The 25,632-nt window shown below is 35.4% G+C and overlaps 2 protein-coding genes and 1 non-coding gene across 3 annotated transcripts; 2 read left to right on the forward strand and 1 right to left on the reverse strand.

Annotated features, from left to right (window-relative positions):
- The first annotated feature begins 884 nt into the window (after nt 1-884).
- Nucleotides 885-1,613, forward strand: LOC123310386. The gene has a single exon (XM_044893854.1). The coding sequence runs from the start codon at nt 885-887 to the stop codon at nt 1,611-1,613; it is 729 nt and encodes a 242-aa protein (XP_044749789.1).
- A 4,386-nt stretch (nt 1,614-5,999) lies between these two features.
- Nucleotides 6,000-6,106, forward strand: LOC123310614. Its single transcript, XR_006537386.1, has one exon. It is a non-coding gene; the product is annotated as a U6 spliceosomal RNA (small nuclear RNA).
- A 15,160-nt stretch (nt 6,107-21,266) lies between these two features.
- LOC123310387 lies at nt 21,267-22,508 on the reverse strand. Its single transcript, XM_044893855.1, has one exon. The coding sequence runs from the start codon at nt 22,506-22,508 to the stop codon at nt 21,267-21,269; it is 1,242 nt and encodes a 413-aa protein (XP_044749790.1).
- Nucleotides 22,509-25,632: the final 3,124 nt, after the last annotated feature.

The raw sequence follows: 25,632 nt of genomic DNA on the forward strand, positions 1-25,632 counted from the left end.
TTGAGAATAATCCAATTGCCTGAAACATCGTGAAAAGGTTAATCGATAACGTAGAAGCAACAAATAAATCGAGAGCGTAAATCAAATATCCACTACATTTCAACTCAACTGGAAGATATCCGATAAATCCACATCAATCGTTCAATAACGATCTCTAAACCGAAACTTATTATCCTGTCTACAGCTGATGGATAAGAAAATGGAGATATTTTAATCGAATGAATGTTAAGATATTGTGAGGGCTCTTGTGTTCAATAACGTTGATTCCAATCTCGAAGTGAACAGTAGCGTGGGGTTTATTTCTAATGCCATCGCCAACGCTAGTCGCATCTTCTCGTATCAAGGATATGAAAAGCTAAGAGGACTCATTATTCACATATTATTCCTGTTATGAATCAGCTCTACCGTCAAAACATTTTGGCGATCATTCATTATTCAATTTCATATGTTAGTGAGATGATGACATCTCGTTAATGTCATCAGTTGTGGCAAAATGAAGAAATCAACATTATTCATAATCAAGTTCGATCATAAAATTTGGCGACGAAGAAGGGATAATCGATTAACTCGATGTGAAGCAGAATGAATGAACTTTTGTTCGTGATTGTGGTTCCCCTCCGAAAACTAAAATGTTCTGAACAGATGAACTGAGTTCAGTTCAGAACATTTAAGAACCGCAATTACAATTACCAGCAAACATAACGAAGATAATCCATAACCTAAATAACAAAAACGTAACAAAGGTCAAGGTAGGAGATCAATTCACTGAAAATATCCCAACACCGGGAGGAATTAGACAGGGTGACAGTCTAAGTCCCTTTTTGTTTAATCTCCTCATGGATAAAATTATAAACAAAGTAACATGTCTAAACCGCGGATACAGAATGGGCAACAAAAGAGTTAGTATGGTGTGCTACGCCGATGATGCAGCAATTATTGCCGAATCAGAAAAGGATCTACAGAGACAATTATTCCAGTTCTTCCTAGTCGGCCGCCAACTCAATATGAATATCTCTATCAGCAAAACTAAATGTATGACAATCGCGAAGGATCCGCTCAGATGTAAGCTAGTGGTGGAGGACAATCCCATAGAACAGGTGATGCAATTCAGATATCTGGGCGTAGATATATCAAGTACCCACGACCCAGTTAAAGACCTAAGGAGACAGATTACCAAAACATCCGCACTATCAGGATGCCTACGAGATATAGTCTGGTCAAACCCGTACATGCGCAAGGATAGCAATGTTAGAATCTACAAGACTTGTATCAGACCCATCATGACGTACGGCACGGAAGTCCGCGAGGACACCGTTAAGACGAAACACATGCTAAGGGTGGCTGAAATGAAAACACTGAGAACAATAGTGGGGAAAACAAAAAGAGACAGAGTAAGAAACACAGATATCAGAGAACAATGCGGGATACAAGATATCGTGAGATGGGGAAGACAACGTAAGAGGCAGTGGTACAACCATGTAAGACGGATGGACGAGAACAGACTTCCGAGAATAGTCCTAGAAAACAACCCGCCCGGGAGACCACCTAAAAGATGGAAAGATAGTTGGCAATCTACCTCTCAGGAAGAGATGCAGAGGCAGCTTCAGAACTAACAGATCGACAGATCTCCAGGAAGTAGAAGAAGAAGAAGAATTACAATTACAAAGTAGTAGATTTGTTCTTGTTTCTTTTGAATATATTAGTAAAAGCAACTAGGAATATTTCTGGATGGTTCGAAATTTAATTAAAAAAAATTATGATTCGAAATAGTTAACAACAACACTGGTCAACTTGCAGCTACATTTTACTGATTTGAAATAATATTTATTTCAATTTGATGAGGTGTGTAGTTACAATTATAATGATTTGCATGTCTTCTTCTTCTTCAACAGCCTGTCCGTATCCACTCCTGGACATAGTGACCTTGAATTTTCCAATTTAAACGATCTTGAGCCAATTGGTGTCAACATGGTCCAGCCTTTGCTTTGATGTCATCTAACCAGCGTTTTGGTGGTCTTCCTATTTTATGTTCTCGTGGTCATTGAAGACCACGATTTGCATGTAACCCACACATAACTTATCAAATTGCTATAAATCTATATTCATATCAAAACATTCTTAAAATAATTCAACTATACTTAACTTTTTTTCAACATAAGTCACAATTTCAATGGAAAAAAAATTTATTCAGATGCATAACATTCGCTGATACTAAATTATCAAATGTGACGATCTCACTCGAACTAATAAACCACCATCACTCAAAGTATTACAGGATTACCGTCTCGTTGAGAAAAAGTCTATACTTCTTCTCATTTAGCCTCGTCAAAGTGACACAACTCATACCTCGACGAAAACTTAAATGAATTGTTATGCGATGGTCTCGTAGCGGATATGATGTAGGATATACCCCCTAATGACAGCCGAGAGGAAGCAAGGAACAACTGAATTCACTTCCCTAACTTTCAGAGTGAAGATGGAAGTAGGTATCTATGTTTGCCCAAACTCTCATATTGCAGAAATCGTATAAATCGATAAAAGGAGATTTTTTTTACCTCCTCCTACAAGATTTCAATTGTAATAGCGAAACAAGTGAAGTAGTCGTAATACTATTGAAAATCCTGCATAATTCATGTCAGCTTGAAATTCAATGAAGAACAATATTAGCAGTGTCACACAAAAAAGTAACAAATCGAAATCATGGAGGATCTACAACAGTTTGAATGGAAACATTCCTTCGATAGGTTCACCCCCAGCTAGTTTTCGACATTCCATTTTCTCTTACGAAGTCCTTGATTGCTCTATAGGAGTGCTAATATCGATTATCTCCCCATCTCTCTCTCCGAACACGAATATCCAGAGTGCGTTAGTCTCGCTTATCGGTTTCCCGCTGTTTCTTAAACATTTTTCTTTCAAAACAGAATTGTTATCTCAAAAATAAATGGCGAAATATTTCTTTTAGTGCTTCTTTCTAGGCATTCCATCATATTTTTCGGCTCGAGATACCACGATTGGTAAATAACTGTCCCAAATAGCATAAAAAATGTTTTTGATGTTGATATTCCTCAGAGCTGGAATACTTTATAGTATATCTATCATTCAACGGCTGTTGCTTTGTGCCATTTTCATATAAAACAACTCTAGAGAAAAGAGGATATATAAATTGGGTGGTCTCGAGGTCTAAGGACTAAAGGGGTTGCTGTGACGAGGGTTAACTTATGCACCATTGAATAAAATGTATTGATGAACGAGATATAAAAAATGACCTTTGCATTCTTTAGAGCCAGTTCGTGTGAATTATACGATTGGACTAAAGGTGCCTACATATTACTCTGACGTGACGTGGGACCACGTCATAATGCGCATGACTCAAAAATTTAACGTTCGATTTTGCACAGCAGCGTTCGAATTGTTTTGACGTGACGCAAACTTATTGTGTTATCAATATTTCAGATCAGGACATAGATACATGGAATGGAAAATATACATTCCGAAGACTGGAGTGAGATAGTTGCTTAGTGTTGCCAATTACAATTGAGACAGTTGACTCGGACATCATTGTACATCAATTTAGAGTACAAATAGATAGGAAACATCTAAATTTTTCAATATAACGCCACTGCCTTAGTGTCGCGCTAGAGAGAGAAACATCGAATGTGTGTACTACAAAAAAATTCATTCGCAGCACTGAATGTCCATTCCATGTATCTACATATGTTCTAAGATCAACATCTCCGAGAAATAATCAATGTTTTCTGGAATGAGAACGTCATAAAAGGACTTATAGACTTCATTAAAACAACCTAGAAATGTTCCAGCTATAACAAAGTATTTAAGCATAAAATAGGTATCGTGGAATTACATTGTTACATATTTAAATCATATCACAAATCACTACTGGGAATATAAGCTCATTTCATTTTCCATCTTGTAAGCCTGCTTTTCACTTTAAATAGTTTACTTCTAAGCAAATCGTTGCTGTCTAACAATTGATCTATATCTCTTTCAAGTATGGGGAATGACAATATCTCTTCAGATCCCTCTCCAATTCCCCGCATAAATTCTGTATCAAGTACGTTGAAGCTCTTAGTATTTGGCACATGTATATTACGTTAACACTGGAAGGGGTTTAAATAGCGCCTCGCACCATACTCCGAGGATTCTTCAATTTAAGCGTTTGGGCAAACAACACCTATTTGATGGCTGGCTCGTGGCCAACCAGATCGTGCATGCCGTTGCACATCTGTCGTCAGTAAGTGTGTAAAGATGGTTCGATATGTTCGAGAAACGGTCGAATGATCGAAGGAATCTTAGCAATAGCCATAGCTATCTATCAGCTGATACCTCATATAAAGTTATAACCTTCTCCTTCGGTAATTAAAAATATAAGTACACTGTAGATAGGGGTAAAAACTCCAATATGATCAAAACAATAAAACAACAACGAACTCAAAAAATATCTTGTTCAAATAACTATCGATAAACGATTAGATAATGCCTTAATATTAAGCTCTTATCCTTTCGTTTCTCTAGACGTACGGGCATCGATTATTATTGGCGTGAAAATGAACGTTTCCTTAGCACCATCTTGCATGTACGTCGACCGTGAAATGCGGTTCTTGGTAACTGAGAGTATGAAACACATCTTCATTCTATGAGTCGCGAGGAGAATATGAGATACACCTGTAATGAAAGATAAAATACTTCTATCAGGATTTTCAGTTAATCATCACCCACCCAACCTTGATGCGATTAAGCGCGAGCACAATGCTCGATGTAGGTACATCTTTTCATTAATCTATATGAATATTACTTTGCTGTTAGATTCTTATAAAAAGTGATGATATGGTTTCTACTAAGTAACTACAAGTTTCAAGTGTGTACCCGATATTTTCATGAGAAACTTACAAAAGTTATCTCCCGTATAGGGCCAAGTTTCTATAACTCTATATATCTTAGGGCCAATAGGGAATTCTACTCAATTTGGGTGATAACAGCAAATGCAAGTTCAAAGTGAATAATTATGAGTTTCATTCATGAATTTTTCAAATGCACCGCGGAAACTATTCAAAATCATTCTTCAAATATGAGGTTTTAAAATTTAAATCGCTTCGATTCTAGTTCACGATTTGGCAACAGCGCCTAGTAGAAAATAAAAAGAACATTGGCTTGTTTATAAAATAACAGCTGTTGATGTACAGCCATCATAAGGCGCGTACTCACTGGCGAGCCTCAACAGCAACCGGCCATAAAAATCCCATAAAATTTTAGGACCTTTCTCGTTAGTCGTTCGTCACAGACTTCATAGACAGCCATCTTTGTCTATCTCATCATGATAGTGTATTTGTTGTACTTTATTATCAACGCATATTTCAGTCGATGTTACCAACTTGTGCAATAGAAACGAAATGTTTTAAATTTAAATACCCATTTTTATTTTTAAGTACTTAAAATAATTTTTTTCTTGGGAAACGGTTGAAATGGTTATTTGAAAATGTGATGTTTCAAAGATATGTCATAAAAGATACATCATTGTCGTCAGAAGGAGTATTCCCTATTTCACGAAACGGTGATAACTCCGCTCAAATTAAACTCAGATTAAAAATCAAATAACTCTTTCGAACATTGACTGCTGCTTTGTCTAAGAAGTGAAGTGACCAGAGTAAAGAATCACACAGACACTTAATTTTTACTAAAATCATGATTTTCTTTCTTTAACGTCAGTTACGTCTAATCTCGGTTTATATAAGGATATAAACCGAGGAGTGAAATCGGCCCTTATTCAAAATTCATATGTGCACATGTAAAAAAAAGTATCGTTAACTTTTGTTTTGTAGAAGATGTCAACAGTTATTAACTAAATGCTTCATTTTGTTACTTAGAAGGTCTCACAAATATGCAATCACCAGTTTCTGGTTTGAGGTTGAGTTCTGCAGGAATACTAGGATACTACTTCTAGTATCCTACCAAAATACCAAATAATTAATAACATTACTTTAGTACTCGCTTCGGCGGTACATATACTAAAATTGGAACGATACAGAGAAGATTAGCATGGCCCCTGCGCAAGGATGACACGCAAAATCGTGAAGCGTTCCACATTTTTTAGACTTGAGGAACAACTGGAAAATGTCATACCTAAACACCAATTTGGATTTCGGACCAAAAAATCAACTACTTTGCCAATTACCATATTTATATCTAACACACAAAATGCTCAACTAAATCGAAAGAAAACAGCTGCGATTTGCCTAGACATCAACAAAGCATTTGACAGCATTTGGCACAGAGGACTACTGTTTAAATTACACCAACTCGACAATCCTCACTATCTCATAAAAATAATCAAGGAATTTTTGGAAGAAAGAAAACTGACAGTTAAGATAAATGAGACGACCTCTTCCTGGTTCTCCCCAGAGCAGGGCACACCACAGGGTTCACCACTGTCCCCGTTCCTCTATAACATATACTGCAGCGATATATATAATGCACCCAGCCAATCACAATACCTTCTACAGTATGCTGACGACACAATAGTTATTTCACACGAAAAAACAGAACAAAAATGCCTGAAAGGCCTACAACTCTACACAAACAGTCTAGTTTCCTGGTTTCACAAATGGCGACTTCAACCTAATATAAGCAAATCAAAACTGATAATATTCAATCATAAGATACGTCCAAATTCACCAACAATACAGATTGAAAACAACATCATATCACCATCTCCATCAATAAAATACCTAGGCATACAAGTAGACAACAAGGCCAATATGAAATTGAATTCCAACATAGCCAAAAAAAACACAATAGCAAGAGCTAAACATTTCAGATGCCTCACATATAACGACCAAGGAATAAGTTTGGAAAATTCCATCAAAATCTACAAAACCATCTGTAGACCAATTTTAGAATATGGACATCCACTATATACAAACGTTGCGGACTCGGTAATGAGAAATATAGAAGTAGGAGAAAGATCAGCACTAAGAATTATAACTCGACTGAGACACCCACTTAATAAACTCCACAACCTATCAAATGAACTATTATATGAAAAAGCCAACATATAGCCAATCAAGGAGAGACTAGAGAAACTGAATAGAAGATTTGCACAAAGATTGAAAGAAATAGAGGATGTTGAAATCATGTTCCACAAGGACCCCCCGGTAAATAATCCACACAGAAAATTTCCAACTCGAAGTGTGATGGACAGACTATCTGAGCTACAGTGAAGAAACTGAAATTGAATGAATTTTTTTTTTTTTTGTATTTTTGTAATTCACTAGGCTGAAGGACTTCGGTCGATGGCCAATAAAGTACAGTTATTATTATTATTATTCATTACTTTAAAAACAAAGACAAGTGAAAGTTGAACTATTCGAAAATGCATTCACCTCCGTTAAATTTATATGACTTCAAGTCAGCTGAGATAATCATTTCATGAAATTTGTAATACGCTTTCAATATTATGTGATAATAAAACTTTGTGTGAAGAGTTAGTAGTTTAATCATTCCTTCAGGCCAGGTATCTCCTTTGGAAAAATGCTGAAAGAATATCGTTTTTACGAGGGTTCGTGTTGAGCCGTAACTGTGAATAATACATGGTCTATATTTCAACCGGAGCAACAGCTGTTGTATTGACAACAAAGGCTGGCCGAATAACACTTTATGAGCGGGCCATAAGCGTATCTGCATGGACTTGTTGAAAAACGAAAGGTAGCCAAAACAATCCTGACTGGACAGCGGTTTCACCTTCTGGTACTCTGGTGCATCGGCATGGCTGGAATTTCTGTTGAAAGTAGGCATGTAAACTCTTCTCACAGACTCAAATTTGTGCCGTTCAATCAGGGCCAATGCAATCAGACTTAAATCAAAATTGAAAGTTGTCTAGCGAAATTTCATTGTGTGTGAAATGAATTTTGATTAACGAGGTCATCAGTAGGTAAATCCACTAATTAAATAAAAGCACTAATTCCGATATCCTATAGCCTTCCTCATACGAAAAGGACTTCTGCTTCATCTAAGAAAATTTTGGAATGAATTTCGTCAGAAAAGCCTCTTTTCTCCTTCTGATCTAACACATATAGCGTAGAAGGGAAATCATTCAATGACTGAGAATTAATAATTACTGAAATTACCATTTTCGTAACATAAAATGAGGTGGAATGGGTATTGGAAGTGTAATTTTTCATTCAAGTGTTAATTATATTCGTTCATTTTAAATAAGTTATTAAAAATTATATGATTATTATTGATGTTCTCCTGGAATATCCATTTTCATCAGGGCATAAAATACCACAAACTAATATAATTAATACTAGGGACCAATTTGAATGCACGAACGTTCAAAAAATAAAAGGAGGCACACTCATTCATCACGAACATAATACCAGCATAATCGATCCATCTCATACTTACCGTAACACTGCTTATCTACGGCTTATGATATGAGTAAATGATTGATGAAACCTGAGTTATTTGTAACTTTTACTTGGGAAAGAATATATTCGAGTTAAAACACTTATAAGTAACAACGCGCTTTCTCTAGTTGAAACTAGTTTTTACTAAATGCTAAATGTCTCTGTTAAAACAAGAATTTACTGCAGCTCAAAAATGAGTATTAGCATTGAGTTATCGTTTTATCTAGAGTCTAGACAAATCGCATTTTGTCGAACTGATAAGTTAAAACTGGTTGAACACCAAGACGATAAAAGTTTTTTCTGGGTGAATGAATTTATGCTTTGTATTTGTTTTCCTTGAGTTGGTTTTCTGATGCCGAAGGTGGCTTGTCATTGAGATGTTCAGAAAATCTTATGCTTGCAGTGCGTGGTCATGCCTACAGAGTACAGAGATGTAGGCTATAAAGTTGTGAAATGTTAGACGCTGATCCTCCGGTAGTGGATATTGGGATATTTAAATGAATGTAGATAGAGTCATTCTGGACAACTGTGTGCACTTTTGCCTTCCAAACCATACACTGTTTCAAATGTTGAAGCTGGGAAAATTAAAACATATTCATGAGATAAAGCATTTTCAGAAGGTAAACAAACAAAAACGTTTTCTTCCTGCAAAAGAAAAGCGAATAGATAAATTCGGAATGGAAGTGTAGTGTTTACCAGGAACAATGCACTGCTTATAAAGAGGCGCTTTTGTATAGACGAGAAGAAGCATATTTCTTATATTGTAACATTTTGATGACATTATTTGTTTGTGTTGTTCACTACGCAATACGTTTACTTAACCGCTCATGCATGCGTTCACATACCCAGTGAGAGTGCGCACGCTTACCAGCAATACGGGGCATGTGAACGCATGCGCGGTTAAGTAAACGCATTGCTCAGTGAACCACACAAACAAAACAAATAACAAAATAACGTCATCAAAATGTTAAAATATAAGAAATATGCTGCTTATTGTCAATACAAAAGTACCTCTTTATAAGCAGTGCATTGTTCCTGGTAAACACTACACTTGATCCATTCCGAATTTATCTATTCGCTTTCCTTTTGCAGGAAGAAAACGTTTGCCTTCTGAAAAGGCTCTATCACATGAATATTTTTTAATTCTCCCAGCTTCAACATTTGAAACAGAGTATGGTTTGAAAGGCAAAAGTGCACACAGTTGTTCAGAAGGACTCTATCTATATTTAAATATCCCAATACCCACTACCGAAGGATCAGCGTCTAACATTTCACAACTCCATAGCCTACAATGCCTACAATGTACTCTGCAGGCATGACCACAGGCGCTGCAATTTTTCTGAACAAAGAGGACAAAAGTAATCCCTTTTGAAATAGAAGGCTTCTTTCTGTTTGCTTCTATGAATGTTTTTCTCTTCTCTCTTTTTCTTCTAGATAGAAGCTTGTATGTTCTTTTTAGCAGAACCAGCTAGGGATAAAGCTGATGGAACCTTTCTTTTCCTCTTCTAGCCGTCTCTTTTCTTCCAGCTGTTCTTCATAGGGACTATCTGTAATCATTTGTGATTTTATAGAATCCTTTCCTCCAAGTCTTTTTTCTTTCACATATTGGTTAACTGTTGAATTTATGGTCATCATCAGACGCGTTTCTTCTTGACCTTTGGCAGTGAACTTTTCCACTGTTTTAGCAAGTGTTGAAGAGCTCGGAGTAGCCGCCTGCATACAAGAGGTGTAAGTGGAGCAACCAGCAAATCAACAATGATCCTTTATTCCTTACTGAAATAATGCCCATATAATGAACGCATGCGCACACTTACCAGCGCACTCTTTCAGCGAAATATGAGTTGTTGTTTTAAAAAGATAAGCAGCTAACAGAGCATTTTTATCATATACATATTTAGATGAATATGCGCATGATCGAATAAAACATTGTTTACACGAGTCGGATTCGCAACTTGGACATGACACAATTTGCAGTGATGCTAAAAATTAAGTATAGAACTACTAAATTTAATTGGCTGAAAATGAAAAGTTAACAAAAATTCGCACTGTGCAGTCCTATGAAAAACTACTTACGATTCTGCGCCTTTGCTTCACCAAATTGAACTTCTTGCCCATACATTCAAAGAGGAACCTCTTTAATACATTTCATAGTGTAGATATACAAGCTGCGCTCACTTACCTACTTCGCTCAGTTACTCCCAATATAATAAATCTTTTTATAATCGTAAATAAAGTATAGTATCATACTCGCATATTATGGTTACTGATCACCTGGATCATTTTCAGTTTATAATTAATATTTAAACGAAATATTGAATATTGAATTGACGAATTCATATAGCTAATAGACCAAAAGGTCCAAATTCGTAACAAAAGGGATAGAAATATATGAATTTTCACATTGATGAAACTGTGAGAACAAACATTCGTGTTTGGACGTTCAATATAGGGAAAACCTGTTAGACCTAAACTCTTCAATGGAAATTTCAACTGTAGCAGCCGTCGGTCGTTATAATAACCTATAATCGATAATATAAATTCGAGCTGAATAACGTCCTCTGCGCTGGGTGATCACCTAAATTTCAATTTTATTCCTGGATGGCATGGACGCCAGGCGTCAGCGATAATTTGTTTCATGGGCACTCGACGCTGTTCATGAAATTAACAATCAAATTAATGAATTGTTACTGAAGGGAGTAATGAACGGTTTATGTTTCTATGTACATACACGATGAACCCCGAAAATATGGTTTTCGGCGTTTCGAATAATATTCATTTCAAATTCTTGATGAGAAAAAATAGTACAATTTTTCTTTTCGGAATACCAATCAACTTCTTCAACAGACTCGATAAATGGGGAATTCTCCTCAATTTGGGATATCACTGCATATGCAAGTTTAAACTGAATAAGTATGAGTTTAATTCATGATTTTTTCGAATTCACCGCGGAAACTATTCAAAATCATCCTTCAAATATGGAGTTTTAAAATTTAAATCGCTTTGTGCGGAGTTTAAGATTTGGCAACAGCGCATACAAGACAATGAAAAGAAGAATGTCCGATCAGCTTGTTTATAAAATAACAGCTGTTGATCTACAGGCGCGATTACTGGCGAGCTTCATAAAAATCCCATAAAATTTTACGACCTTCCTCGTTCGTCGCATTCTTCATAGACAGTCATCTTTGTCTATCTCATCAAGATAATGCATTTGTTGTCCTTTATTATCAAGGCATACCTCAGTCGATGTTGCCAACTCGTGCAATAGAAACGAAACGCTTTAAATTTTAAATACCCATTTTTATTTTTCATTTTTAAGTGCTTAAAATAATTTTTTTTTGGGAAACGGTTGAAATGGTTATTTCAAAATGTGATGTTTCAAAGATAAAAAAATACATCATGTCAGAAGGAGTATTCCCTATTCAGTGAGCGTGCATTGTCTGGATTATTAGGGATAGGTGGTTGTAATTTCAGGCGTTTTCCATTTTTTTTTCAGTGCAACGATGTGATTCCTACCGCGGCATACGCTTGTTAAATACACTGCTCAAAAATTGAAGTGGGTAATTTCAGTAGGTGTAATAATAAAGAGTATTTTCAAAGGTGAGGCTTTTTTTGACAGAAGGTAGAAGACATAAAACTAAGTCATTTTAACAAAAATTGCCTATATAAATTAATAAAATATTGGTTCAATTCATCTGAGTATATTTGATTAGTTGCATCAGGTCACTGAAAAAATTGTTGTAACTATCGTACCATTTGGAGTGAAAACTCCAAATTGAGACAGTTTATTGAAAGAGCTCATGTTGACAAGGTGCAATTATTGTTTAAACCCTATTTCACCCCATTTTTACGACTATTGTAGGAAAGTTTTAACAAGAAGAATTTTGTGATGTACATTGTGAAGAAATTTGTGAATATGTAGTCGAATTTTATTGGTGAGATTTTGAACTAATATTCTGTTTTTTTACACTTGTGTCCTGAATCCTTTTCTGTCAGTTGGTGTCGAAATGAGCCATTTTATAAAGTAGTTGCAGTTACTAAATAATGAGGAAAATTCGGCAATTCTAAGTTTCAAATCAAAATCGAACGGGCCAATATCCTAAACGAAAACATATGGTTGAGTCAGTCATCACGAAATAAGTTTTTTCCATTGCATTCCATAATTCAGATAACAAATGATCTAGGGTCGTAATAGGACCTATTTCAGATATCATTTTAAATTTTTCTTCATCTTTTTCATTTTGAAAGGTTTTTAAAGGTGATTTTTGGTGAAACGCTCAATTTCTATCAGTACCTTCCGTTTAAAAAAAAAACCTTCAAATACCCCGTGTATATTCCAGATTCAAAACAAATATATTTTTTGTATCACCATTCTATTCAAAACAATTTTGGTGATGTCAACACCTACACTTCATACTGTATAAGTATAAGTAACATCAGGTTTTCTTCACGAAAGAAAATATCATAACATTCAGCTAGGTGTAGCACTATTTCAACATCTTTTATTACAGTACTTTCATGCAATGAATTTATGGCTTCGACAACCAGCTGTTGAGCTTGAGAGCCTCTGGGTCGAAAAATACGTGTACTTTACTTTGAAAGTATGTGGAATAATTTCATCAACTTATATTCGAACTATAACGCATAATGAGAGTCAAAACAATCCCGAAGATCAACCAAATATTCGGATAAAATCAAATCTTCAAACCAATCTACATACCAATAGATTGATTAGATCTGAGATAACACTCTGTTATCAAGAAAGAAACCTGTGTCACGAAACAGGCAACCTACTTCCCTAAGTGCTGAAACATCGGCTCCTGAAGTTTTACATGGGTGCAAAATTAACATTTAAAACATCTCAAATAAATTCTGGAACCCCATTCAATTTAGCTTTCAGCCGACCAATTCGACCTTCCTATCGCTACAGATGAATATTTTACTGTCCCGCTGCATATAACCTGTTAAAACAAATTCTGCTCGAATGGGCAAGGGGTGTCCAAGCCGAATTGTTGACGAAACGATGGATTTAAGCGAGTCGATATCCTCTTACTATTTATAGGGGATTGTTGAATGGCCTTGATGACACAATATGGAACAGAATTAAAATCCAACTAGTCAACTGCTCCGATGAAAATATCGAAGCCCTCAGTCATAAATTACATAAAAATTGACTGCATTTATTACGATTCGTGTCAAAAGTAAGTCTATATTTGATCAAATATGAAAAATGGACATCCATGGAAGGACTGACAAAGTTGTGATAATGGATATACCTACATAAATGCAACATTCCTTGTTCATCAAAAGATATCTACTGGATATCTGTACTGTATGATTAGGATATCTATTGTAGTATTGTATTGTAGCTACGTGAATATCCTTGATTTGTCAGGTAATTTAATAATAATAGGCCTTCATTACCAATATTATAAAACATTACATAATTTATCAGTTGAAACATTCACATGGCGGAGTTCAGATGGGTGTGTGTCCGCTGTTTTTCCAATCAAACCCTCTGTTCTTCCATTCAAACCCTTTCGATTTCCTGCGTCCATTGCACTTCAGCCAGTGAGTATCATGATACTTAAACAAAATGAATGGAACATTTAATCGGAAACTCCCTCGAACATCTTGAATCGATATGCCTTCCCTTCTGTACATCCCTGGCACGAATCCTCGCAAACTCATGGTTCAGGCAGCGAGTCAGGCAGCAGGAGAAGAGCTTTCACGTTCGATACAAAGTGGTTATCGTGGCGGTTGGAATGGACCGCCGGAAGATAGAGCAACACAAACGGCTCAGTGTGTTAGCGCCGAATTAGACTAGAATTGCTAATTGATGTATGGAGATGAGTATTATGCCTGGGCGTATTCATAATAAGTAACCCCCGCTGCGACTAATAGGGGTCAAACGATGTGGGGGAGGTATTAAAAGAGGTCTTCAATTTTTATTCATCCCCTATAGTGACTACCGGATTTTTCTTCGTGAGGTATGGAAGTATTCTTTTTGAACCATTATCCCAAATCGACTTCATATATTTGGATTACCTGCAATAGACCTTGATTTCATAATTAAATATATTAGAGCTTCGACAGTTTTGTTACCTCTATGAATTTAACATAAGGAATTAAACTCGTGCAGTAGCTGAACTTAGAGCCTTCGTATCACTAGGTGACAAAATTGTGTTATTGAAAGTTGAATACTCGATGCTGATACACTACCATTCAATCTACAGGGTGTAACCAAATGAGTCCAAAAGTTTTCATGGGGTAATGGCGAAAATTAAAGGGGGTATTTCATGTGAACCAAAGTTATTAGTTCGTACTCCTCTAAAAGTAAGACGTTATCAAAAATAAAAATAAAATATTTAATATTTTGCTGATGAGAGATATATGGCATTTTGTAGGCATGGTCATACAATATGAAGGCTTCAATAGAAATCAAAGTGAATTGACAGCCACATTCTAGATTTTTTCAATTTCATTCACAGAAGATCTGCCCATGATTATAAGCTTGAAGTAATGTCAACGTTTTGAAACTTTCTCTTCGTTCCCTTCTCTAGGCAAAAAAAAAACTTAATCGTTGTAAGCGACAACAAAAACGTCCGAGCATGAAGGTACATTCCTAACCTAATTTTATTAATCACGTAACATGATGAAAATAATAAAAGCTTCAATAGTGCAACATGGTGCAAGCAATAAAAGAAGGCAAAGAGGACTTATATTTGTGAAAAGTGTTATCTTCGAGAGGATAACCTTCTCTTATTGCTGTTTTGAATAACTTTTTCGCAAGCATCCTGTCTCTTAATTCCGCATTATAACCGTTATTCTCTGCAATGCTTGTGCGACATGTTATTTAAAGCATCAATAAAAGGAGTTTATCTTTTTCAAAAAACACACTAACCACAAATAATAAGTTATACCTTGAAAGAGTGTTGAAAAAAATCAATTTTTTTAAATCGGTATTAAATAAGATTTTGAGACGGAAAATACCCTACTATACATCAAGAATAATAAAGATCCAACGAATGAGATATAGATAAATGTGGAGTCTCTGTTGAATGCAAAGCACAACTTCAACGGAGACTTCGAAATTTTACATATAGAAAGAAGCTAACCAAAAAAAAAATTAAATCTTCTAGAAAGTTTGCAAGATCAATAATTATTATAAGTTATCGCCAAACTTACTCAACGATCAGGTTGACCTCAATAATTCTCCATTATTGAATATTTGTGTTCAACTAGTAACTAGATATTTTAGGAGTAGAGTTAAACGCTTGTTTATATATCTTCTCTGAAGATGCTATTGTGATAACAACCACGTGTCCTGGCTTAACAACTCATATTAGTGAAAATAATATAATATTATTCTGTTTTAAGTTCAATTCCGGATTTTCGTCAAGTATTGGCCACATCAATTCAGTATATAAGCATCTACACACTATATACAGGGTGCTTCATAACTATTGGGACATAGGCTAAGGGCAGATTGTTTGGACCAAAATATGGCGATAGGACCAAATATACCTCAATAAAATATTGGGGTGGAAAAAAAAGAGGGCGTTAAATTTGAATTTTTTGTTTGTTTTTTGCTGATAATTTCACTGTATATTTTTTCATCAGTTTCAAAAAAACACAATTGAACAGTACAGAGCATCGGAAGGGGATTTGAAGTAACGATTTATTAATTTTATTTATTTATTTCGACGATAAAGCATAATCAAAAACAATGTACCATAAAAAAATAAACTTAAATTAAATGCTCTACGTGCCTTTTCTAATTCTTTTAATAAGGGACTTCCGAATTTCGAAGAAAATAATATTCTGTCCCCTTATATAAAAAATTCAATTTTAACGCCCTCTATCTTTTTCCACAGCAATATTTTATGGAGGTATTTTTGGTCCAAACAATCTGCCCTTAGCCTGCCCTATGTCCCAATAGTTATGAATCACCCTGTACTTATTTTTCTTGACAATACATTCGTGAGTAAATTTCTAAGTCATCTTATAGCCTTTCGAATTGAAACACCCTTTAAATATCCTTAAGATTGTAAGGTTTCTCTTCAAACATGAACAATTTCTAAGAACATGAATTAACATCTAAATCGCAACATTTACATCTACAATCTACATGGCACCCAAGCAAATTCTAAACGCGTGTTACTCCAATCCCAAGTATCTTCATCTCCGAGTAGGTTGAATTCTCATCGTATCATGGCTTGACTTGTTATACTTGCTTGTTCAGCGCTCGATCAATCGTATCGAAACCAATTTCTCAGGTTCTCGAATGTGCCAGCATTGTTATCACTGTTGAATAATTAACTGTGTAATAGCGTATCGATTCTGGTTAGCAGATACCATAATGTTATAAATTATTATCGAGGGGATCATATCGAAATTCCTGTTTCGGAACTATGTGTAGCTGCTGCAGCCTAGTCGATAATGGATGGAATGCATGCAGGTAACTATACTGTTGGTCAATAAGCTATGCACTGCTGTTTGATCTTACAAGTTTGGAAGACGGAGACATAGTAATCGTTTCAAAAATTGAATCATAAAAACTGTTCAAATTCTCAGCAGAAAGTTCATCTTACGATATAACACTGGTTCCCGACTAGTGGTCCGTGGACCACTAGTGGTCCGCAGAAGCCAAAATATGGTCCGCGAACTCAGAACATGGAACTTAATTCGAAGTCCGCGAATGATTTACAGTTTTTTATTTAAGATTTAACCGCTGCTCTCAGACCAAACTGTTTAATAGATGGCGTTAATGAATAGAATCATCAGTAGTACAGTCAACACAAACTTCATTATGGAAGATAATCTTGGAGCTTTTATTTGCAAACTTCAATTGTGATTATACGTAAAAATTTCCAAAAAGATGGAATCAATTAGATAATCGTCAAGACCGAACGGCTGCAGCGAGCTCCATAAAATTTTCATATTTAGTATTAGAAGAAATGCTCTTTCAGAATATGTATCACATTTCCATCTATGTTTATTGTTATTGAGAGATAATCGACTCGAAAGGTAACTATCGAAAATTTTCCAAAAATATGGAGTCAATTAAATAATCGTCAAGACCGAATGGCTGCATGGAGCTCCATTAAATTGTCAGATTTATTACTAGAAGAGTTGCTCTTTCAGAAAATGCATAACATTTCCATCTATGTTTATTGTTATTGAGAGATAATCGACTCGAAAGGTGACTATCGAAAATTTTTCAAAAATATGGAGTCAATTGAATAATCATCAAGACGAACGATTGCATCGAGTTCCATAAAATTGTCAGGTTTATTACAGGTGATCCCTGCAAACAAGAATAATATAAAAGAGGTCCCTGGCCGAGAAAAGGTTGAGAACCCCTGATATAACATGACAATCGAACATCTCTTGATTCTTCTAATATCGAAATGACTGGCTGGTACATGATAAATCTCCATAATTATAAACTGAATTACATGATTATTTTCACCAACATGAGCTAAACTCAGTTTACCTTCACCCACCTGCAGCTGCTACTGTGATAGAGAAACACATGTCGTGGATAAATAACTAAGGTTAGTGAGAAATCATGTATGTTATTCAGTTTTTATTTCTTGCTACTTCTCTTGGTGCCCTCATCTTGATTGAATTTACTTCAACTACTGCGGAAAGTTCTATATTTTCAGTTCGGAGTTGAAAAGCCAACGATATCTTAGTTCGATTCAAACCGTAATACTTTATATCCATATCAGCAGGTGATATGCGTCTGCAAATCCTAATTATTAGGCTTGTTCTTAGAGTGGTTCACAACGGTGGTGAACTGTACAGGGTGGGCAAATTTCGATGTTTTAGCACTACAGTTTTTAAACCAGAGGAGATACGCAAAATCTGATAATCCACTCTCGTTCTCTTTTTCTGAGAAACTAACAATAGTAGTAGTCATTTTTGGTCACCTTCTTTTGTTTTCGAGTTATAAGCAAAAAGTGGAAAAATGGCGATATCGAAATAAATTTATATCTCCGCTAATATTGATGATAGAGCTCTGAAATTGAAACATTATACAGGCACTTTTTTACGTAGAATCCAGTGGCCTGCTCGCCTTTTTAGCAGGATTTTTAATTACGAAGCTATGACCCAAAGTTATGTTTTTTTAAATAGGAACACTAGTTTTCTGTGCAATTTTTTGAAAGCTTAATTTTTACTGATTTCAAAAATATATAATATCATATGGTTTGTATCAATATAAATAATAGAAAATGGTCAAAAACCTTTTTTTCTCCATATTTCTATGGTTTCAACTTTTGATGAGCATAGAAAAATATAACATCGTATGATTACCAGTGTCTCTTCCTATAAGTCCTTTCATTATTATGAAAATTTATGAAATATATCTTGATTCAAATTTTGTGAAAATTGGTAAAAAGCATAGAAAGAATGACATTGCCGGAAGGAGACTGCTTTTGTTATAGGAAACTCTATTTTTTGTGCTCGTCAAAAGTTGAAACCATAGAAATATTGGGAAAAAGAGTTTTTTACCATTTTCTATTATTTATATTGCTACAAACCATATGAGGTTATATATTTTTGAAATCAGCAAAAAGTAAGCTTTCAAAAAAATTGCACAGAAAACTAGTGTTCCTATTTAAAAAAACATAACCTTGGGTCATAGCTTCGTAATTAAAAATCCTGCTAAAAAGAGGAGCACGCCACTGGATTCTACGTAAAAAAGTGCCTGTATAATGTTTCAATTTCAGAGCTCTATCATCAGTATTAGCGGAAATATAAATTTATTTCGATATCGCCATTTTTCCAATTTTTGCTTATAACTCGAAAACAAAAGAAAGTGGCCAAAAATCACTACTACTATTGTATGTTTCTCAGAAAATGAGAACGAGAATGGGGTATCAGATTTTGTGTATCTCCTCTGGTTTAAAAGCTGTAGTGCTAAAACATCGAAATTTGCCCACCCTGTACAGAGCAAGCGCAAATGGATTTTCGCTACCCTAAAATGGAACTGCGCTTGCTCTGTATAGTTCACAACTGTTGTGAACCACTCTAAGAACAAGCCGTAGAGTGGTTTCCAACGGTTGTGAAATGTACAGAGCAAGCTCAGTTCCATTTTAGGGTAGCGAAAATCCATTTGCGCTTGCTCTGTACAGTTCACAACCGTTGCAAACCACTCTACGAACAAACCTATTATAGACGTTTCATCTTTAAACGGATCAATATTTTTGGTACTGATGGACGACGGTGGTCAATAGACTCAATTTTAGGTGAATCAGTAGTTTCACCATATGGGTAGGTCAGTAGGCCTTCAGATACTTTGAACCTGATATTGAATAATTTAGTCGCAACCCGACTAAACTACTAGCGTAGTCTGAGCAAGGCTCAAGACTTAACTATGAGCGTAGAGCGAACAAAACTTAATTATTGATAATTCCACGCGTTTGGTATTCAAATTACTCGCTATCCAACTACTAGCGAAGGGGAAACAAGACTTCAATAACGAAAAGGCTTCAGAGAGAGCAATTTTGAAGAATTTTTTATTTGGATAAGGGTAGAGCAATTACTATTCGACATTACTGACCACTCTACGGAAAAAAATTAAAGAGAAAAGACGCCGAAAGCTATCTAAAGGTGTTTTGTTTTTGCACGACAACTCCCCTGCACACAAATCTCATGTTGCCATGCAAAAAATTCGTGATTTAGGATTTGAATTACTAGAACACCCCCCCTTATTCACCAGATTTGGCTCCATCCTACTATCATCTCTTTCCTCAACTGAAAAAAATTTTAAAGGGTAAAGTTTCTTTCAACGAGGAGTTAATAAAAGCTGTGGAGGTCTGGTTTGAAGAGCAAGAAGAAACATTTTTTTTGGAAGGTCTAGAGACGTTGCAGGTTCGCTGAAATAAATGTATTCAATTGAGAGGAGAATATGTTGAGTAATGAAATATTTTGACATTGGTTCTATAGTAGAAAATTTTTCAATTTATTGGAATATTTCATTTCAATGTGGATAAAAACTAGGCACTTTGAAATCATCCTTCACTGTGTCAAATTCCAATGTACACGTATTATCACTGAAAAAAAATACCAAAATTCAAAGAAATACACAATACGAACCATAATCCAAGAAGACGCTGAAGAATAGAGATCCCCGTATCATATATTCGTTGAGGTATTCCGAAACTTCAACATTGACGTAACGACTCCTGCCGCTATGGAAGACAGCGGAAAATATAACGAAAAGGGAATCCTAAGATTTTGCGCCCGCGGCGATTCATCTTCCATTGAAATAGGTCGGCCTGGAAACTGTGAAAGATGGGAGAATTATGTTGGGGAATGAACTGATTTCGTCAGGATAAATATTATCCCTTCAAATCGAGTCTCATTTCTAGAGATACTTCAGACCTCTCAGTAGGCTTCTACTGACTGACATTTTTTAGAATAATTGGGCAATTCAGAACGATGAACTCTAATTTGTAAATAGGTATGTATACTCCATTCATATTTATTTTAGCAGTCGATTGGCCATGAAATAATTTTCTCAAGTTTTTGTTACTAGAACGGAGTAAGGTTGGCACTAATGAAATGTCGTTAATGTCATAACGCCGTTGCCACCAAAGATATTACCAAAGATATTACACATATTACAAAGATATTAATATCTTTGGTTGCCACAAAAAATATCAATTTTCATTACGAAAATGCCGAAAGTGATTGAAAAAAGGGACAGGAAGTGCTAGTTAGAATTCAGGTCCGCTTATTCAAACAGTTATACCTTGATATTCTAAAATCCACAATACGTCAGACGGTAGCGAACATATTCAATGTAAGATATATATATATATATATCCGGGTTCATAGCGTCCTACGCCTTCCGGTTCCTAATCTCCAAGCCTTTCTATCTTGCCAGTCCCCTGGATGTAGATTTCTTTCGGACATAGCCTTTTCTATTCCCTCAAACCACGTTTTTTTGGGCCTTCCTCTCTTTCTTCTTTCTGGTGGTGTCCATTTCAGTATCATCTTTGGTAGGCGCTCGTCGCACATTCTTTCCACATGCCCGTACCAAATCAGCTGTCTTCTCTGGATTTCATCTATGATGGTTCTTTCAACTTGCATTATATTTCTGATCGTTTCATTTCTCACTTTGTCCATTTTGGATTTTCCTGCAGATCGTCGCCAGAAATCCATCTCAAGGGCCAAAAGTCGACGTTCCACACCCTTAGTCAATTGCCACGTCTCACAGCCGTATAGCACTATACCCTCAAAGATGGAATTATATATTTGATGTTTTTTCTCCCGCGAAATGTTTTTGGACCACAATATTGAGTTCAAACATCCAATGACCCTTCTACCCTTCAATATTCTCAGCCCAATCTCAGTTTCTGTTCGGCCGGTGTGATCAATTTGAGCACCCAGGTAAGTATATTCACTACATGTTCCAATTTCTATGTTGTCTTCCAAGTGTAAACTATCTGCTTTCTGCCCAATGCATAAATATTTGGTTTTCGTTTTATTCACAGACAGTCCCCACTTTTCGTATTCGGCGAAGAGTCTTGTTGCCATAAATTCTAAGTCTTCCTTGTCTTGGGCCACTACCACCTGATCGTCTGCGAAATGAAGAGTGTACAAAGTTTTTATATCGTTAAGTTGTATTCCCATACCACTGCAAGATTTTCTCCATTTCCGTAGCGTTTCGTTCAGATATATTTTGAACAACGTGGTGGACAGACAGCATCCCTGTCGTAAGCCTTTTGATATTGGAAAACTTTCGGACATACTCTTACCTAGCTTTATTCGAGATGTTGCCTGATTATAGAGCTGTTTGATGGCTTGTATGACTGTGTTATTTATTGAGGACATTTCTAAGACTTGCCAGAGCTTTTGGGTAGGGACATTGTCGTAGGCTTTTGTTAGATCGACAAAAAGAAGGTGGACCTCCCTGTTTGTAGCCAGTTTCCTTTCATTTAGTTGAACCAAACTGAAAATATGATCTACACATGATCGTCCTGTGCGGAAACCTGCCTGCTCTTCTATTTCGTGTGATGCGTATTCTTGCTCGACTATACTTCGGAGGATTCGACCATACAGTTTACTCATCGTACTTGTGACTGAAATGCATTTCAATGTAAGAGAATTTATATAATGTTTCATCTGAATCTAAACGACTTATATTTCAGCTGCATGTTTCCACAATCAGAAAGATTGTGAATGAAGAGGATGACAAAGAATTTCCTTCAATTGGGAGACCCAAAAAAGTGGTGGCATTTGAGAATTTTATGTTTGAGTGAATTAATGCGAAAAGTTCACTACAGGATTTTCGATGAAGGTCATCGTAGAATAAGTTCCCGAAAATTGATTTTTCTATTTTTCATTTGACTTCTCCTATACATTGCAAATGTCTTAATTATTATTTTTATATCAATGTATTAAAATGAACAGCCACAAATACGCGCCAGTTGTCCTGTTAATTGTTCATTCATGTGAAATTTTTGTTCAAAAGTGAAGTTTATCTTGACTTGAAACTTTCTTTAATTCCTTTTACTTATATTGATGCAAGATGATTTTTGTTGAAGAATTTAACATTCTTGTAATTATCTGTTAATTCCTTCGGGAGATACCCATTCCCATCATATGCATTTCAACTTCGGGTTTATATTTTTGAAATCTACAACTGATGTAACCTATTCAAACTTTAGCCAAAGAAGATAACGAACATTAACTCTCTTCAAGCTAGTGCATATTATGATATTATACTGATCTCTTGTATTTTCCATAAAAATAACTGGATTTGGTATGCCTCAAATCAGTTTGTATAAACTTCAATTATGTTCGTCACATATTTTCCGAAGAGATTCGACATTGTGATAAATTACGTAATAACAGAAATTTTTACGTAGAACGGGCAACATAGCGTTGATTTAAAACTCAAAAATGTTTTGACAAGCTTCATAACCCCACATTTTCGTACTATACAGAGTGAAATGTGACAAATATACATGGCCAACCGAGTGCTAAAATAAAAGTGAATGGAGTATACTCTAACGATTTGTCAAAAATCAGTTGAGCGTTCGTTGCTGTGGATTACACAAGCTTTTCCTCCATTGATTTGAATGCCGTTTTGGTCGAATATTGTGTTTTATGCATGTTTTGGAGAAAAATTTCTTTCCGACGTTATATTGGAGTGATTAAACAATAAACTTTCTCAGATATGTCTCTTTACAGTGATAGAGAAATGGTTTGTGTGACTCACGGCAACCAACCGATTTTGACAGCTGATTTTGACAAATAGTTAGAATACCCTATAGTACAAAAATGCTGGGTTATGACGCTTGTCAAAACATTTTTCAAATCAGCACTATATGTTGTCCGTCCTATGTAAAAGTCTCAGTAAATACGCATCTCATCACAATGTCGAATCACTTCGCAAAATATGAAATAAGTATATAGGTACCTACAAACTGATTGAAGGCATACTAAGGAAAATACAAGAGATGAGTTTTTAATATATTTATTTTTTCTATGGCCTAAATTGAATTATTGACACATAATATGCTTGGAGCTTGAGGAGAGTTAATGTTGGTTATCTTCTGTGGCTAAAGCAGGGGTTCCCAATCTTTTCTTGGTCAGGGACCTCTTTTATATCATTCTTGTTAGCAGGGACCACTTGTAATAAACCTGTAATAAATTGAGAATTTTATGGAGTTCGATACAGCCGTTCGGTCTTGACGATTATTCAATTGATTCCATCTTTCTGGAAATTTTTCGAAAGTCACCTTTCGAGTGGATTATCTCTCAATAACAATAACCGAAGATGGAATTCTGATATTAATTCTGGAACAGCAATTCTTCTAGTAATAAATCTGAAAATTTTATAGAGCTCGATACAGCCGTTCGGTCTTGACGATCATTCAATTGATTCCATCTTTTTGGAAATTTTTCGATAGTCACATTTCGAGTCGATTATCTCTCAATAACAATAACCGTAGATGGAATTGTGACAAATTCTGAAGGGGCAACTCTTCTAGAAATAAATCTGAAAATTTTATGGAGCTCGATGCACAATTGAAGTTTGCTCCAAGGTTATCTTCAAAAATGAATATATTTGGGACATTCTCAAATTTTTCAGCAAGTTTGTATTGACTCTACTACTGATTCTATTCACTAACGCCATCTATTAAACAGTTTGGTCTGAGAGCAGCAGTTAAATTTCAAAAAAAAAACTGTAAATCATTTGCCGACTTCGAATTAAGTTTCATGTTCTAAGTTCGCAGACCATATTTTGGCTTCTGCGGACCTAGAATTTCATGAAAATACCTAAAATTGTCGATTTTCGAACTATTTTTTTGTCAATCACAATTCACAGGGCCAGTTTGCGATTGAAGATAACGATTTTACCTCGTATTAATAATCGTAGATTATTGTATTATCACCTGTAATCAAAAGCATTCCAAGCTAAGTAGTTAATCGAATAGTAAATGTAAATTAAAACAATTTTTTTCCACATAATTTTTATTGCTCGCCATGAAATAATATACTATTTTTTTTACTTCTATAATATCACAGGTGGCTCTGGAAGCCTAAATTTATGTTGACTCAATTTACGATAAAACAAATTTTAGATATCTAGTGATATATGCCACATTACATCCCCTAACCATAGATATATAGACATATACGTCTCTATGTCTATGCCCCTAACACTGCTACTGAGCGAACCACTGCAAAGTGTATAAAGTCGCTGTATTGGTAAATTGTAACCGGGTAGAGCCATCTGCACGTTTTGGTTCTAAACATTAAAAGAAGGCTCTTATTCTCTGCTCGAATTTCTCAAGGCCTCAATAGATGGCGACATTTGTTTTTTAAATATTGATTCTTGATAATACTAATTCACAAATTAAAAAAAAAACACCTAATGTCGAAATATTGAAAAACTTCCTATAAAAGATAGAATCCTTTTTTACTACTACATATAAGATAATGTAGATATTATCATAAGATATTATGAAAGATATGTGTGGATTTCAGCGAACAAAATCTTCTAGAACTGGTGATACGTTTGTCTTCTTGAACTGAAACCTAATGAAGGAACCAATTTTATTGGCAAATAAAACTAGTTTTTGAAGCCAAATGGAAACTACTGTTACGATGACATTGGTGTACTTACTACACGGGCGTAGCCAGGGGGGGGGTTTTGGGGGTTCAAACCCCCCCCGAAATAATA

Source organism: Coccinella septempunctata, chromosome 3, assembly GCF_907165205.1.
Source record: "Coccinella septempunctata chromosome 3, icCocSept1.1, whole genome shotgun sequence".
Lineage (NCBI taxonomy): Eukaryota > Metazoa > Arthropoda > Insecta > Coleoptera > Coccinellidae > Coccinella > Coccinella septempunctata.

What these genes read in the sequence shown, in the direction of transcription:
- LOC123310387 (XM_044893855.1), bottom strand. Translation starts at nt 22,508, where the DNA reads ATGAGTAAACTGTATGGTCGAATCCTCCGAAGTATAGTCGAGCAAGAA.
- LOC123310386 (XM_044893854.1), top strand. Translation starts at nt 885, where the DNA reads ATGGGCAACAAAAGAGTTAGTATGGTGTGCTACGCCGATGATGCAGCA.